At 39.3% G+C, this 16766-nt stretch overlaps 1 protein-coding gene across 1 annotated transcript in view; it reads right to left on the bottom strand.

Moving 5' to 3' along the window:
- The window catches only part of SCNN1D (sodium channel epithelial 1 subunit delta), a 34117-nt gene extending 18020 nt beyond the window's left edge, over nt 1–16097 (bottom strand). The window contains exons 1-5 of the mRNA XM_077457603.1: nt 15945–16097; nt 12889–13208; nt 6072–6327; nt 4817–5004; nt 1486–1592 (exon numbers count right to left, since the gene is read on the bottom strand). Coding sequence (XP_077313729.1) covers nt 1486–1592; nt 4817–5004; nt 6072–6327; nt 12889–13193 — 856 coding nt within the window. The 5' untranslated portion in view covers nt 13194–13208; nt 15945–16097. The remainder of the gene's footprint in view (nt 1–1485; nt 1593–4816; nt 5005–6071; nt 6328–12888; nt 13209–15944) is intronic.
- Nucleotides 16098–16766: the final 669 nt, after the last annotated feature.

Genomic DNA, 16766 nt, shown 5'->3' with positions numbered 1-16766 from the left:
GTAACTGGGAGGGCCTGAGGACAACTGTGGGTGGAGTTACCTGTGTTGCGCAGATGGGACTGAAATATTTTTAAAGTAGTTGTAGTAGTTGTTAAGTCAGTTATTCCACTTCCTGCCAATGTTTTTTTTTTTTTATTCTGCAGCTATATATACATTTTCAAATCACAGATGTGAAGTTATGTGACCACCCACCACTCTCCTTCCCCGATCTATGACCACAGTGGGAGTTTCCCCTCTGATGTCAGCCAGGAGTTCACGTGACTGCACATCGGCATTGTGAAAAAAGTTATTTAGCTGCAGAATTTAAAAAAAAAAAACACACATACTGTGTAGTACATCTTGTTATTACAGAGGGGCTGGCAGGAACTGGAATCACTAACTTTACTGCCAGATGAAATAGCAGCGGGAGGGTGGAAGGGGGTGGAGGAGCTTACATACAGACTCCTGAGCGGACAGGCAGGGAGGAAGGGGGAGGGTGGGATGACAGAGGCACGTAAACTGATCAGCAGCCATGATTACCATGGTCAGCACACTAAGGGGGATACAAGAACAGACAGGATCAACCAGGTATATTGCGACAAATGACACCAACCACATAAGCACTATGAAGGTTTAACATGCTTTAAAAAGACATGTTTTTTTTTTTTTACAGGGTTATGAGACTGTCATTGAGACTTCTCATAGCAACTTCTGCTGACCTTTCTTTTTCTGAAACCCACAGCCCTGGTGAACGGGGAGCTATTCCCTGCCAAACATGCTGACTTTTGTTTTACCTCCAGAGCCCAGAGTGCTGCCGTATACGGCATTGCAAGAGACTGATACCAGTTCGAATTTAGAGAGGTTGTTCAGTGCCTTTTTAAAAAATGAAAAGTCTGCAGCTATAAATACTGTACAATATACTGTAGCTGGTGACATTTTATAAAAGAACACCTGTACTGGGATCCAGAGCTGTCCTCACCCAGGCCAGTTCTCTGCCAGTTTTCAGGTCCCCGGCGCCCTAATGTTGAGTGCGGGAAGCCAGCTATGACTCATTGCGACTTCACAGCTGGCTCCCCACTGCACATGCAGGGATTGTCCCGCAGCCTTCAGGAACCTGGGACATATCCCAAGTGGTTGAGGGCAGGGAGGGAGGGGGCGAATTTCCACTGGGATTGACTGGACGATTCCAGTGGAAGTGGGGAGAGGGTACCTGTCAAAACTAGGATCCCCCCCCCCCGAGGTACCCGCTGCCCCCTAAAAAAAATAATGTTGTCATTACTTCCAGGGGGAAGGAGGAAGAAAAGCGTAACTTACTTTTTTCAGTAAAATTTCACTTTAAGTACATACACTAATTGAATAAATACAGAGCTGCATTAATCAGTTTCTTATCCAATGTCTTTCATATGTACCTACATCTAAAAAATGGTACCAAGACTAGAGCTGCCATTTAACCCACTCTGATAAACTGGGTACATTAACCTGACCACAGTAACATCTAATATTTACCATATTTTTTTTCAGGTATGATTGTTGCCCCAGGCGTATCACTATTTTCATTTGCATTAATAGTATAACAGGTGCCGTATGTTGGATGATGGAATTGTGTGTAATTTCTGTTGGGAAGATATGTAAATGTAAGAAACAGATATCACATACAGCTTCATATACACAGTTCACTTCAAGAACCTGTACAAACATATATTGAGTCCATATATATATATATATATATATATATATATATATATATATATTACCAAAAGTATTGGTATGCCTGCCTTTACACGCACATGAACTATAATGGCATGCTAGTTTTCGTCCGTAGGGATCAATATTGAGTTGGCCCACCCTTTGCAGCTATAACAGCTTCAATTCTTCTGGGAAGGCTGTCCACAAGGTTTAGGAGTGTGTCTATGGGAATGATTGACCATTCTTCCAGAAGTGCATTTGTGAGGTCAGGCACTGATGTGGATGAGAAGGCCTGGCTTGCATCTCCGCTTTAAGTCATCCCAAAGGTGTTCTATCGGGCTGAGGTCAGGACTCTGTGTAGGCTAGTCAATTTCTACCACCCCAAGTCTTTATGGACATTGTTTGTACACTGGTGCGCAGTCATGTTGGAACAAGAAGGGGCCATCCCCAAACTTTTCCCACAAAGATAGGATCCTACCTTTTTGAAAACAACTCCACTCCATAATCCCCCCCTCCACCAAATGATTTGGACCAGCGCACAAAAGCAAGGTCCATAAAGACATGGATGAGCGAGTTTGCTGTAGAGTAACTTGACTGGCCTTCACAGAGTCCTGCCCTCAACCTAATAGAACACCTTTGGGATGAATTATGCCACGTACACACGACCGGAATTTTTGACAGCAAAGGTCCGATGGAACGAGTCCGTCGGACAATTCGATCGTGTGTGGGCTCCATTGGACCTTTGCTTGCAAAAAATCCGGCGGACTTTAGAAATAGAACATGTTTTAAATTTTTCCACCGGAACTCCGCCGGACCAAGAAATCTGTTTGTGTGTATGCTAGTCCGACGGACAAAAACCAACGGTAGGGCAGCTATTGGCTACTGGCAATGAACTTCCTTATTCTAGTCCAGTCGTACGTCATCACGTTCGAATCTGTCGGACTTTGGTGTGATTGTGTGTGGCCAAGTCCATTCATTCGGAAAGTCTGTTGGAACTCCGCCGAAAGTCCGTCTGAAAGACCATCGGACCTAGTCCCTCGAAAAGTCCGGTCGTGTGTACGCGGCATTAGAGTGGAGATTGAGAGCCAGTCCTCCTCATCCAACATCAAATGCTCTTCTGAAAAAATGGTCAAACATTCCCATGGACACACTCCTAAACCTTGTGGACAGCGTTCCCAGAAGAATTTAAGCTGTTATAGCTGCAAAGGGTGGGCCAACTCAATGGTGAACCCTACGGAGTAAGACTGGGACGCCATTATATTTCATGTGCATGTAGAGGCAGGCGTCCCAATACTTTTGGTAATATAGTGTATAGATATATAGATCATAGGTGTGCATAGCCTACTGCATTAGGGTGTGCGCCTCAAAGCAACTGCAAATGGTAGGTGTGGCCAAATTGTATTTACAGTGGGAGGGGGGCTTAAAGGGACATGATTGAATAAAAAAAAAAAGCCTCTCAGCATGGTCCCACCCAATCCAAAGACTTGTTGGGAGGTTAGCGCATGGGGTGATTAGGGTGTGCACGGCTATGATTTATATATATATATATATATATATATATATATATATATATATATATATATATATATATATATATATATATATGAATAATAGAGTAAATAATAAAATAATAGTTATTTTTAAGATGTTCAAGTAATTATCCATTACCAGATTTTCATTATAATAAATTATTTGATTCCCAGTTTACCCCGAGGACCCACTATAATTTCAAATCTCTGGTCTCATTCACACTAGTGTTAAACCTGAGTTTATATGCATTCTGATGATCTTTTTAAAGTATATAAATGCAGGAAATTATTTTTTAATGCTACAATTCAGATTTAGTATTTACTTGCATTAGATGCGTTCAGTTTAGCTACAGTTCAAAAAAACTGAAAAAATTTTGCGCATCCACATTTGAGCTACTAACCTCCTGAGCTCTCTGCCTTTGGTACACTCCTAATTACAATAGTAGTAAGAAGAGCTGGCAACACTGTAATCCTTGAAGTGTCGTTTATTGGTACATCAGAGTGACAGTAAAACAATAAAGCTGACGCGTTTCGGCAAAAGCCTTAGTCGTAGCTGGTTTGAAACAGATATGACAATGAATATAAATATACTCATATACACATATGCAAACTCCATTGGCCCATTAGGTTAGTGTCACAGAAAATTTGCATATTTAATTGATACCACCAATTATTCAAGTGGTTAGTGTCTACACCTGTTTTTAGCCAACATGAGAAGGGGGAGAGAAAAAAAGGGCAATATAAAAAGTTGATTTGTTGAGCCAAAAAGAAATGTGTAGAAAACATTCTGCATAAAATATTGAGACTTTATGATGCTGCCATAAATTGAATCCCTCTCTTTCTGATCCTAAGGTCTCAATATTTTATGCAGAATGTTTTCTACACATTTCTTTTTGGCTCAACAAATCAACTTTTTATATTGCCCTTTTTTTTCTCTCCCCCTTCTCATGTTGGCTAAAACAGGTGTAGACACTAACCACTTGAATAATTGGTGGTATCAATTAAATATGCTAATTTTCTGTGACACTAACCTAATGGGCCAATGGAGTTTGCATATGTGTATATGAGTATATTTATATTCTTTGTCATGTCTGTTTCAAACCAGCTACGACTAAGGCTTTTGCCAAAACGCATCAGCTTTATTGTTTTACTGTCACTCTGATGTACCAATAAACGACACTTCAAGGATTACAGTGTTGCCGCCTCTTCTTACTACTATTGCATTGGAGTGTGTTGGGACACATTGAGCCTTGGCACCTGTGAGTGGACCTGGTGTATGGATTGAGTTGTCCCTGCAGAGAGCGCTGTTACTTTTCCACACTCTTAATTACATTGTTTCCAGAAAACTTTGAGAATTAGGGAACATATCCTCCCTATGTTGTGGACAAGATGAGGGGGGGGGGGGGTGTTCTGTAGTCTTTTCCTAGGGTGACAATGCTTCTTCTTTGTAGATAAGCATTGTTGCCCTAAAATAGAAAGTGTGTTACTGACAGGATCAGCGGGTATAAATAAATGGAAGAAAATGAATGCAATCATCACATATAGGGACTGGTAAACGGTAATATATTACATTTGTGTTATTGGGTTTAGATTTGCTTTAAATAAGAAGCTTAGAAACTAACCTGTCACAAATATGTCCGTTGAATTCACATGTCAAAATAAATCTATCCAGGTATTCTTGATCGGAAATTGGCAATACTGATGGGATTTTGGACATGATATTAATAAAATGGAACTTGTACCACTCACGCAATGCATCCACTCCAGACCAGAAGTATCGGTAGTAGCAATCACCACCAGAGGAATTGCACTTTTATGGCAAAAAAATGAAATAAATAATTTGCTTAATGTTATGAGTAAACTGTATAAAGACTCTAATAGGGGTATATTTCTAGAGCATTAAATGCAACGTTCACCAATATTCACTGCAGGTGAATCTTCCTGGTGCATGTGTTTTAAAGCCCAACTCTAGGAGACTTTGAAATGGTCTCTTGCAGTGAGGCTGCACCCATACTGCAAGGGTTACCTGCTCACTTTGCCTAGAAAAGAGGAGAAATGCTTTTCATTACCTAATCCTCCCCCCCTCCGCAGGCATGAAGTGCTCCCCAGCTCTCTGGTAGTGGACTGTCCCTCTGTGTCATCATGACCAATGCTATGGACCTTGAATCAGTCTTGACAGCGTCAGAACCTTAGGCCGCAGCATGGTGGAGGGACGCTGCAACGACTGGTCTAGTAGTGTGGAGATAAGAGGAGGGGGTAAGTCTATATCCCCTAGACTTAAACAAGCAATTGAGCCTTGTAGTGTAGATGCAGTCTTACTACAAGGGATATTTTTTAAGTTTTCCAGAGTTGGGCTTTAAAGCAGAGCGTCACCCAACAAGCTCCGCTTGTATGCCTCCTCCCCCCCTCTTCTGCCACATTTGGCACCTTTTAGGGAGTGGGTACCTGGTTTTGACAGGTACCTGCTCCCACTTTTGCCTGAGTTTGCCATGGTGAACTCAGCTGGAAGTGGGAGCAGGTACCTGTCAGTTTGGCCCCCTTTCTCCTTCCTCCGTAGGCCCATTCACAGAACGCAGCTTACTTTGCACGTGCGCAGTAGGGAGTCGGCTGTGAAACCTCAAGGCTTCACTGCCGTTTTCCCTTAGTGGAGAAGGTGGCGGTAGCAGCATCCGAGAGGCTTCACTGAAAAACCGGCTCGGGTGAAGACACCGTTGGACAGGTAAGTATCCTAATATTAAAAGTCAGCATCTACAGTATTTGAAGCAGCCTTGAGCTACTGTTTAAATTGCAGTGATTGATTACCTGCAGTGAATGTATAGAAAATGTCACATACATTGCGTTATAAATTTAACCTAAAAATATCAAGCTGATTCTTACAAGCTTAAAACCCAATTTGTTCCTCTTCCCGTCGGCCATTTGATTCTGATCCGCTTCCAGTTTTACCAGTTTTATTGAACGGTCTAATTGAAAACTTTCATTTACTTGGCTTGTTACATTGTTTGTGATATCTTCCAGATGCACAACATCCTCATTCTGGTTTACTGATAGGGAATCATTATATCCATAAAGAGTAAGCAATGTTTCCTGGGCCAACTGATCCAACTGGTTGAGATATTCATTAACCTGGTCAAACCTAAAGGTAGACAGATATCACATGCAAGTTCAACAATAGTCATCATTCCAATGTGAAAGAGGCAGGCAGCTACAGACACATAGATATTGTTTATATGTTTTTACATACATACTGTACATTTATACATGCATGCAGATACCTATATTCAATAAAACATAACGTTTAGGAGCTATATTAACAACCGTCGATTCACTAGGCCCATATTAGGGGTTGTTATGTTCTTATACGTTCTTATTGTTGTGTTCATTAGCCCATTCTTAATGTACAAATGTATGTTGTTGGACTTTTTTGCCCTGTTTGTTGTACTCAATAAAAACCTTTAAATGAAAAAAAAAAACATAACATTTATGTTAAAGCTGAACTCTTATCAAATTTTTTTCCCATGCAGTTGGGTTGTGTCCGCACTCATGAGTTAACTGCTTGTTTATGACTAGGTGTCCGGAAAGCGGTTCAGCTGCCCCCCTGTGGTCCAGCAGTCTTATGGAGTGGACAGTTCTGTACGTCATCATGCCCATAGAACAGCTCTGGGCATGAAGACTTCAGGAACAGTCCACCGCTGAACATGGGGGAGTGCTATTTTCCAGAGAATTGAAAAGTCGGTGAGTATAGGCTCTGTGTTCACCCCTAGACAAAATGAGCAGATAACCCATGCACAGTCCCACTGCATGGTAATAAAATGTTTTGGCCGCAGTTGAGCTTTAAAGGGCCAATCCTCTTAAAATAATGTTTCTAATTATTAGTATAGAGTATTAATAGAGTATGGTGCAAAAGATACCTGATGTGGCTGCAGCACAGCCCTGGGATCTGAAGAACAAATTCTGGTGTAAGGTAGAACAGAATTAAAGCAATACTCCAGCCAAAAATAAAAAGATAAAAAAATAGCCCATCATAAAATAAAATAACAAATCCAGCTTTTATTGCAATACTCACGATCAATCCAGCGAATTTCCACATGGTACAGCTGTTAGATTTCCTCAGGCATTATTCAACCTACGGTACTTCTGCTAAGCCCAGGCCATCCTGGCCACGTCTCAGCTTGTGACTGGACAGTGTAAGAAGAAGCAGCTCAGAGAGGAACTTAATCCTCTGCTTTCTCCTCCTATCAGCAAGTTTATTTTCAGCATGTGAACTAATTGGCTTGCAAGAGGCTGGCACCAGGTCAGATTCAGGTGATTACAAGGCTTGCATTAACAAAAAAATAATGATGTATTAATTTAAAAAAATAATAAAAAGGAAGCTGTGTTACTATACTACTCAGTGGACATAAACAGGAGGGTCTATCATTTTTTTTAACAGTTGGTGGGAGGTCTGTAATGGATATTGCGCTGGGCACATATTATTTTGGTACTGATGTATTCATTTCAATTTCATTGAACTGTTCATCTCTAAATTATTAACTTTGAATGTGTTTTATTAAAATTGCAGAAACATTATGTATGGTATAACACAATTCAAAAGTTGCTTTTTTTAAACAATCAAAGGTGCTTTATTGGTAACACACAGGGTAATATACAGTATACAGAGTGACATAAAACAAAGCAGGATGCTTCGACAATAGATAAAGTAAACAAGTAACTACAGCATGAGAAGCAGTGTACAGATCTGACAGATGGTCATAAAATAAAAATAAATAAATAAAAATAATCCGATCCAAAACTCAATTCCCAGGGAATCCAGATAGTTGTGCAAGCAAGGGAAGGCTAAGAAAACAGGGTAAGTCAAGGAGTGAGGGAACTCGAAGGATGAGTAAGCCCCCTCCAACCCAACACTCCAGCCCCCCCCAACCCAACACTCCAGCCCCCCCCAACCCGACACTCCAGCCCCCAAACACAATACAATACTGTATATATTAAATTGAGAGCCTCAGGAGGAGGTCCAAGGAGCCCACACATTATCATTCTTCCACTTACATCCTCTATTCATGTACGTAATTCTATACATGGGTAGGGCCACATCTATCAGTTCTTCCCAGGAAAAGAGCCATTTCAGGAAAATCTCCTTTTTGGCATAAAATAGTAGACAGGAAATTAATAATTTAGAATGGTGTGAGCGCTGGGCATCTTCATGAACCTCCAGCAAGGTCAACTCCGGCAACACCGGAAGGGATAATTGCAACCGAAGATTGATTTCATTGAACACCGCTGACCAATAGAATGAAATAATTGCAAAGCTCCCAACTGTCCCTGATTTTGAGGGACTGTTCCTCATTGAGAACAATGTCCTTCTGTCCCGCTTTCCTCCTCTTTTGTCCCTCATTTTGGTCTGATCTATATAGTTGTATATAAAATACACTACTTATCTATCAGAAAGTGTTTCCGAGTGCTAAACCTTTCATCCAAGTTCTAATTTGCTGCAATTGTATGTTCCAAAAGCTAAAATAAAGGATTGGTAGTGGTTAAAAAAAATCCCTTGCAGATTTTTTTTTTGTAAAATTCTCCTTTTTTGGCAGGGGGTGTGTCCTATCCCTACATACTTTTGCTAATAGGTGTCCCTCATTATCATGTCTCAAAGTTGGGAGGTATGTAATTGGACAATCCCAAAACATGAAAAAATGTTCCTACATGCCTTCTGCATCTTGGGCAGGTAGGGTCTTTAACCCCCCTGGCGGTATTCCCGTGTCTGGCTTGGGGTAGAGATTTTATACCAAAAGCGTTAACCCCTAGCCAGACTCGGGACTGCATCGCTGAATGCAGGGAGAGGTTACTTACCTTGTCCCCTGGATCCAGTGATGTCCCCCCCCCCCCGCTGTATGAGTGAGCCGTGCTCTGCTCGATCTATCACAAGGCCAATCTCCGTTCCCTGCGAGCGCTGCGACACACAGGGACAGAGAACGGCTCCAAATTCAAAAAGTAAAACACACACATTACATAAAGTATAATGTAATCTTACAGATTACATTGCTATATGTAATTATTTCACATCCCCTTTGTCCCTAGTGGTCTGCCCAGTGTCCTGCATGCAGTTTTATAATATAAAAACTGTTCTTTCTGCCTGGAAACTTGAGATTGTCCATAGCAACCAAAACTGTCCCTTTACATCAAAAATGGTTTTAGACCAGCTAGAAAACAGCGATAATAAATTAGAATCACTCACAGAATTGAGCGATAGCGATTTGTGGGGAGATTCGTCATCAAATGCTGAAAAGTAATGACAGTGACAATTCTGCAACTGAGCAAATTTCAGTGTTTTTGATTTGATTACATTGTTGAATCATTTTTATTACTGTTATATTATTATTTGGTATAATTATTTATAATTATTTATTATAATTTATGATTTCATTTTTCAAACGTTATCATACCCGGGATGTCTGCTAGACTCTGGTTTCGACAGATTTAAATGAGTTATTCCTAAGAATTACAGGACTACAATATAAAACGCCAAATTTTCATGCAAAATAATTGTACCGCTTTCAGCACCTAAAATCTGAAATAATCGTACCGCCAGGGAGGTTAACCGTAAAAAATTCAATGTCATTTCTGGGGTGTATAATACATTTTATGTAAGAATTTCACCTGAATGAGCTTATCCCTGGAGGAAATGACTAGTTTGGGACCATGATCAAGGCAATCTTTCCAATTCTCCCTAACCAGTGATGATATATCAGTGTGAATTTAAAAGTTTTTAATGAGACAATTTCAGTTTGTCTATGTAGGTAGAATGGCATTGCACAGTTGCATCTGATAAACAACATGGATGAGCAAATTAAAGGCAGAGGTGAGTAGCATATGCCCATGTTGGATCAGTCAGCAATTACCGGTTGAAATAAAAGGAAGAAGTGCAATATATTACATTTTTGTTTTGCTGCTTTAACCGCTTGCCGACCAGTCGCCGCAGTTGTACTGAGGCAACATGGCTCTATGCACAAATCGCTGTTATGTTACGTTGCTTCCTCTTTTTGGCCACTGGGGGCACCCGTGCATGCCCCTTGCTCGCCCACAGAGCCGATTCGAGTGCCCAGTGGTCACGATCACCGCCGGGCTACCGCAATCGCTCGGGGCACACCGAGAACCGGGATTTGTGTGTGTAAACACACAGTTTCCGGTTCTCTGAGTATGAACAGCGATCTGTCATCTCCCCTACACAGTCCCCACGCCCCTTCAGTTAGAACACACACTAGGGAACACAACTAACTCCTTGATCGCCCCCTAGTGTTAACGCCTTTCCTGCCAGTGACATTTTTACAGTAATCAATGCATTTTTATAGCACTGATCGCTGTATAAATGCCAATGGTCACAAAAATGTGTCAAGATTATCCAACGTGTCCACCATAATGTCGCAGTCCCGATAAAAAATGCAGATTGCTGCCATTTCTACAAAAAAATGAATTAATAATTAAAATACCATAAAACTATCCCCAATTTTGTATTTTGTAGACGCTATAACTTTTGCACAAACCAATCATTAAATGCTTATTGTGTATTTTTATTTTTAATCAAAAATATGTAGAAGAATACATATGGGGGATAATTATAGCAAAAAGTAAAAACAATTTAGTTTTTTTCAAAATTGACGCTCTTTTTTTGTTTATAACGCAAAAAATAAAAACTGCAGAGGTGATCAAATAACACCAAAAGAAAGGTGGGAAAATTTGTGGGAAAAAAGAGATGTCAATTTTGTTTAGGTGTAACTTCGCTTGACCACACAATTGTCAGTTAAAGCGACGCAGTGCCGAATCTCAAAAAGTGCTCTGGAAGGGGGTAAAATCTTCTGGGGTAGTTAAGTTTGTCAGAAATGCTTTACCTGTTAGGTAGAGATAGTTTATCCGGTTTATTAACTCCTATTTATCTTTACAATAGGGGATGGGGCATTGGGAGGCAATAAGGGGAATGAGCAAGAGGAAAGAGTACAGTAAGTGGAAAGGGGAGTAATGGGGTGAAGAGTGCGGCCGTGGGTAAAAGGAGTGAAAAGATTTGAAGGAGAAAACAGAAGATGAGGGAGAAATGAGAGAGGAAAATGGGGCAAAAGAAGGAGAAAGAGAATAAAAGGTGATTATGGTCTTGTCTCTGGTGTATATCAGGTTCAAACACAGCAGATTATGGTGAGGTACGTCTAGCTGGGTATAACTGAACCACAAGGTTCAGACCTTACACACATTAATAGGGAGAATTGTGTTTATTAGGATTTTGATTCTAATCCAGAGACGTGCAGTCAGGGGAAGCAGAGCCTCACCTGCCATGAACATAAAAAGAAAAAATGATTGAGCATCAAGGGTTGTAGCTTGGCCACCTGGGGTCACAGAGACCTCAAATTTGGGGGGTATGTAGCTGAAGTCCTACCCCACCACTGGGCAAAATTGGGGTTCCTGCCACCTGTAGTCCCAGAGATAAGGGGCTTCCCATGCAGTCTGTCAGAAGCTACATACAGAGCGGCCAGTTTAAATACAAGCTAGCACACTCTATTTGCAGCAGACTGAGAGGATGAGCTCACAATGTCAGAAGCACTGTGTTTAATGGACAGCTTGGAGCCTTGGACCAATGTTAAAGCACCATTGGTCCAAGATGTCCAATAACAATGCTGCAGTGGAGGCTTTCCTCTCACTGCAGTGTCATAGAAGGGGGCATGTGTCTAAAAGCAGACTGAGAGGATCAGCTCACAATGCCTCTGGCTTCTTGTCAGAAGCACTGAGTTTAATGGACCATATCGCTGTTGCCGTCCGGTCCGCTAAGCGGCGGAGGACCCCGCAGAGACCACTTTTATCTTGTAGCCGACCACTGGCCGAACATGAGGATACTGGTATTATGGCAGCTAGCTGCTGCCATAACAACAATATAAGTCCTCAAAGTAAGATTTATATCGGCAGTTGGCAAGTGGTTAAAAACAATATATAATAATTATTTGTATATTACTTATTTATCATAATTAACCACTTGCCACCCAGGCCAATTCTAACACATAATTTTTTTTTGCGAGAAAATTACTCAAAACCCCCAAACATTATATATATATATAATATATATATATATATATATATATATATATATATATATATATATATATATATCTATATCTAACACTACCGTTAGCCCGTTTTTTTTGTTTTGTATAATGTGAAAATTATACGCCGAGTAAATAGATATGGATAATAGATATGGAATGGCGCCAAACTTCGGTACTTAAAAATCTCCATAGGCAACGCTTTTACATTTTTTATAGGCTACATGTTTTGTTTAGAGTTACAGAGGAGGTCGAGTGCTAGAATTATTGCTCTCGCTCTAACATTTGCGGCATATGTAACCTGTGTGTATCTGGCTCTGATACTAGCCAGCGCCTCACCAGCCACTGACCTCATCGCACATTCTTGCTCTAATCCAGAGGTGTTGTGCTCAAAGGCATGTCTACCATATGTGGAGAATAGTTCCCTCATGTTGGCAGCCACAAAACCATAGAGTAGAGTAATTAGGTCATCTCTAAACTGGTAAATATTCACACAGGAGTACAGCATACACATTTAATGAGCTAATATGCAAATCATGTTCTCCCAGTTCATGATTTCCAGCTATGAGAGCAGATTTTACTATGCATAATTCATTCTGTTTGTAATAACTAAAATAAAATACCTGTAGGGGTTTAGATTGCAAATGGTCACGGCAGGAAAATTGCTTTTCTTGGTCTGTAAATTTATGGCCAGTTTGGTGGGATAGGACCAATACTGGGTAAAGGTGTCTCCAAACTGAAAATACATTGTTGCGAAAGCACTAATGTAAAGAAGGACCCAAAAGCCTGTTTTCATTTTATTCCTCCTAGAGCAGTTCAGCCTGATGGTGCCATGAATGGTGGTGTTGTCACAGAAGAATTCAAACAGCTCTGTGAAGGATTCATAAAAATCAAACCATCCTTCTTCAGTCTTCTCTGTTTCCTCCATATTCAGGAATAGGTTCTGTTTATTAAAGAGAATATGTTAAAATCCACTGCATGGGTTATATAACTGTATTTATTATTTTACTGAAATCTTTATTATATATATATATATATATATATATATATATATACATCCTGCTACTGAGATAACTCACTGCAAGTGCACTTGAAATTGCACTGAAAGTGCACTTAGAATTAAAGTCGCTTTAGATCCAAATAAAAAACAGCATTTTAGCTTGCACATGATTGGATGATAAAATCAGCAGAGCTTCCACTCATTTCAGATCTACCCCTTAGATTTAGAGCGACTGCACTTCCAAGTGCACTTGCAGTGCAAAGTGGATTTGCCTTTCATAAATAACCCCCATTGTGTTCACATACGACAACAATTTTATAGCCTGCACATTCAGTTTTTGTTGTCTAAAAATTTGGAATCGACTGTTGAAAGCACCATACTAATGATCAGAAAATCGTCAGATCGTTTGTCCGATATAATTTTACTTCTGATGTTCTGATTGTGGGTACTGGCCTTTAGAGGAAAGCCATGTGGGCATCAGCTATCTCAAAGTAAGCAATAATGAGGCTGGAAAAAAATCTATCCTAGCCCATGAATTTTTCCGTTCAGGCAAAGGGACCTTCCCGAGTCTTCTAGGTTTCTGCAACCAAAGTTGGTTAGACAGACATGTAACCTTTATCCTCATCCCAATACCTAGACCTAACCCTCAAAAGTTCAGCCACAATCCAGAAGTGCAACTATCAAACTAATAATTAGGCTAAAAAAAGAAGGTTGTCATGTCATATGAACACCTTTTATACTATCTCTGTGAAAATCGAATGCACCAAATTTGTGCCATAATATATCAAAGATGAAGGTTGGGTCACCTATGTACAGTGTTTGCAAGATTATTGCCCCAAAACAACACAATACAGTTTAAGGCAAAATTGTAGTAGACTTTATTTATAATCCATCCATCATGTAAAGGGACTCACACATTTCAGTTCCAAACTCTGGGCCTTAGTTATATGACTAATTTCCAGAGTGTTTGAATTTGAAACACATAAATATTTTTACATTATGAATTCTTTTAGGTCTTGATGTACTACAAATAAAGTCTATTACTACAATTGTATCTTATATTGTGTCAGTGCTGGACTGAGGACTCCTACTTTCTTCATGGCAATCTACGGTATGTATAGCATATGCCCTGGCATAGACCATTCAGCATTATCCTGTAGACATTAAATAATAGGATTACAGCACAGCAGACTTTTCTTTTACTTATTGCCCCAAAACACTGGTACAGAACCATCTCCAGTAAAAGTAAATTACTGTCCACTTTAGTTTCATTAAACCATTAAAGACATCTCACTAGAACCAGGGCACATATATGTGTGTGTATATATATATATATATATATATACAGTATAATGAATATATTTTAAGAAAAAAAAACATATTATGTACATTCTCCTATAGTCTTTCCTTTTTGTCACTGTTTTATGATATTTGTTTGTTCTTTCCTATCTCTCTGATCCATCTGATATATTACATGCAATATTTTTTCATATTAGTTGCACACCTTATAATTACATCTACAAAACAATGCTTATGTAATAAATAACCTTATTTTTATCATGAGATGCACCTGGAGCATAATTGTTTGCATATTTAATTATTGAGCAGAACATTTCAGAGTGCAATTATAGGGCCAGAGTACAATTATTGCACCTTTATCCTCAACCCAACTCCAAGCCCTATCCCTATATCCTATATCATATATATATATATATATATATATATCTATATATATATATATATATATATATATATATATATATATATATATATATATATATATATATATATATATATATATATATATATATATATATATATATATATATATATATATATGATATCCTATATCAGCCATAATTGGCAGGGCCCATATGTACATCAATATGGTATAGATATGACATTAATACCTTGTAGCAAAATTACTTTTTTTTAAATCAGTGTTACATTTTCAGATAGTATTTGCAATCACTACATCGCTGTTTTATTTAAAGTATATTGCTTTCTATCTATCTGATCCATCTGATATATTTATTTAAATATTTTCTAATAGTATTTGCACACCATATAACCCCATGTACAAAATAATCCTTATGGAACAAATAACCTACATTTTATTCTGTGAGGCTCCTTTTGGAATCATTGTTTGGGATATTTAATTATTGAGCAGCACATTTCAGGACTAGTAACAGCAATACACATATAGGGGGTTATTTACGAAAGGAAAATCCACTTTGCACTGCAAGTGCACTTGGAAGTACAATCGCTCTAAATCTAAAGGGTAGATCTGAAATGAGTGGAAGCTCTGCTGATTTTATCATCCAATCATGTGCAAGCTAAAGTGCTGTTTTTTATTTGAATGTCCCCCACGGATCTAAAGCGACTTTAATTCCAGGTGCACTTTCAGTGAAATTTCAAGTGCACTTGCAGTGCAAAGTGGATTTTGCTTTAGTAAATAACCCCCATAAGCTAATTTAATGTACCCCCATAAGCTTATTCAATGTATGTAAAGCATATATCAAACCAGTCTCTGTGACTTTTTATAGGACATAATATTGAGTAATGTATTTATCTTTAAAAAAGTAATACTAATACTATGACTTAATATCTTCTTATCTTTATAAACAAACTAATTATTCCATATAATGAATGTATATTTAGGTAACAGTATCATCTTACCCGCAGCTGTACCTCCTTTGGGTGCTGGCTCTATGAAGCTCAGGGAGATTGTCAAGCATTACCAGTCTGATCTGCTTTATAAAGGCTGGAGGAAGAATGCTTCATAGAGGAAGTTGGATAGACTTCCTTATACTGGACTGATGCACCCTTTCTGACTGCATTACCATATGAACACACATGACAATAAAAATCAAAGCCATATTTAAAGAATATAGAAAAGGCACAAATGAATGCAGGTCTGCAATCATTAAAGTGACAATAAATTACTGTATATGCCTAGTCTCCAAAAACAATCCATACACACAAACCTGGACTTGTGATGTATTTCTCATGAAATTGTTTCTTCCTGTGTTTTTCTTCCTCCTTGCAATGTCCTTTGTGAGCTCCCAAACCTCTCCTTTTCTTCTTCACTTCCATTTGCTTGGAAAAAGCAGAGCATGTTAGTTGCGGGTTATATCCACTGCTCTAATCACACAACAAATCTCATAGTCCAAGGGTCTCCAGTCTTCTAGTTTACTGTGCTTCAGACTTTAGGGGGCCTGGACGGTGCCCAACTGGAGTAAACAATGCCCGATCTTTTATTTTTAGTGGGGGGAAAATAGCTGGTGTCAGTGGAAGGAATAGTGCCCTATTTTTGTTGTTATTGCAAGGAACAGTGCCCCACTGTTGGTGTCAGTGGCAGGAATTATGCACCATTGTTGGTGTCAGTGGCAGGAATAATGGCTCAAGGGCCAGATAAAGGCAAGGAAAGGGCCGCACTTTGGAGACCACTGCTATAGTCCCTAGTTACTAGTACATCTTGGAAATTAGCAAAATAGTATG

The sequence above is a fragment of the Lithobates pipiens genome, unplaced genomic scaffold (genome assembly GCF_037356315.1).
Source record: "Lithobates pipiens isolate NorthernLeopardFrog02 unplaced genomic scaffold, aLitPip1_a1.2 Scaffold_27, whole genome shotgun sequence".
In the NCBI taxonomy this organism is placed as follows: Eukaryota; Metazoa; Chordata; class Amphibia; order Anura; family Ranidae; genus Lithobates; species Lithobates pipiens.
Note: the sequence above shows the minus strand (reverse complement) of the source record. Positions and strands in the feature narration are given on the sequence as shown.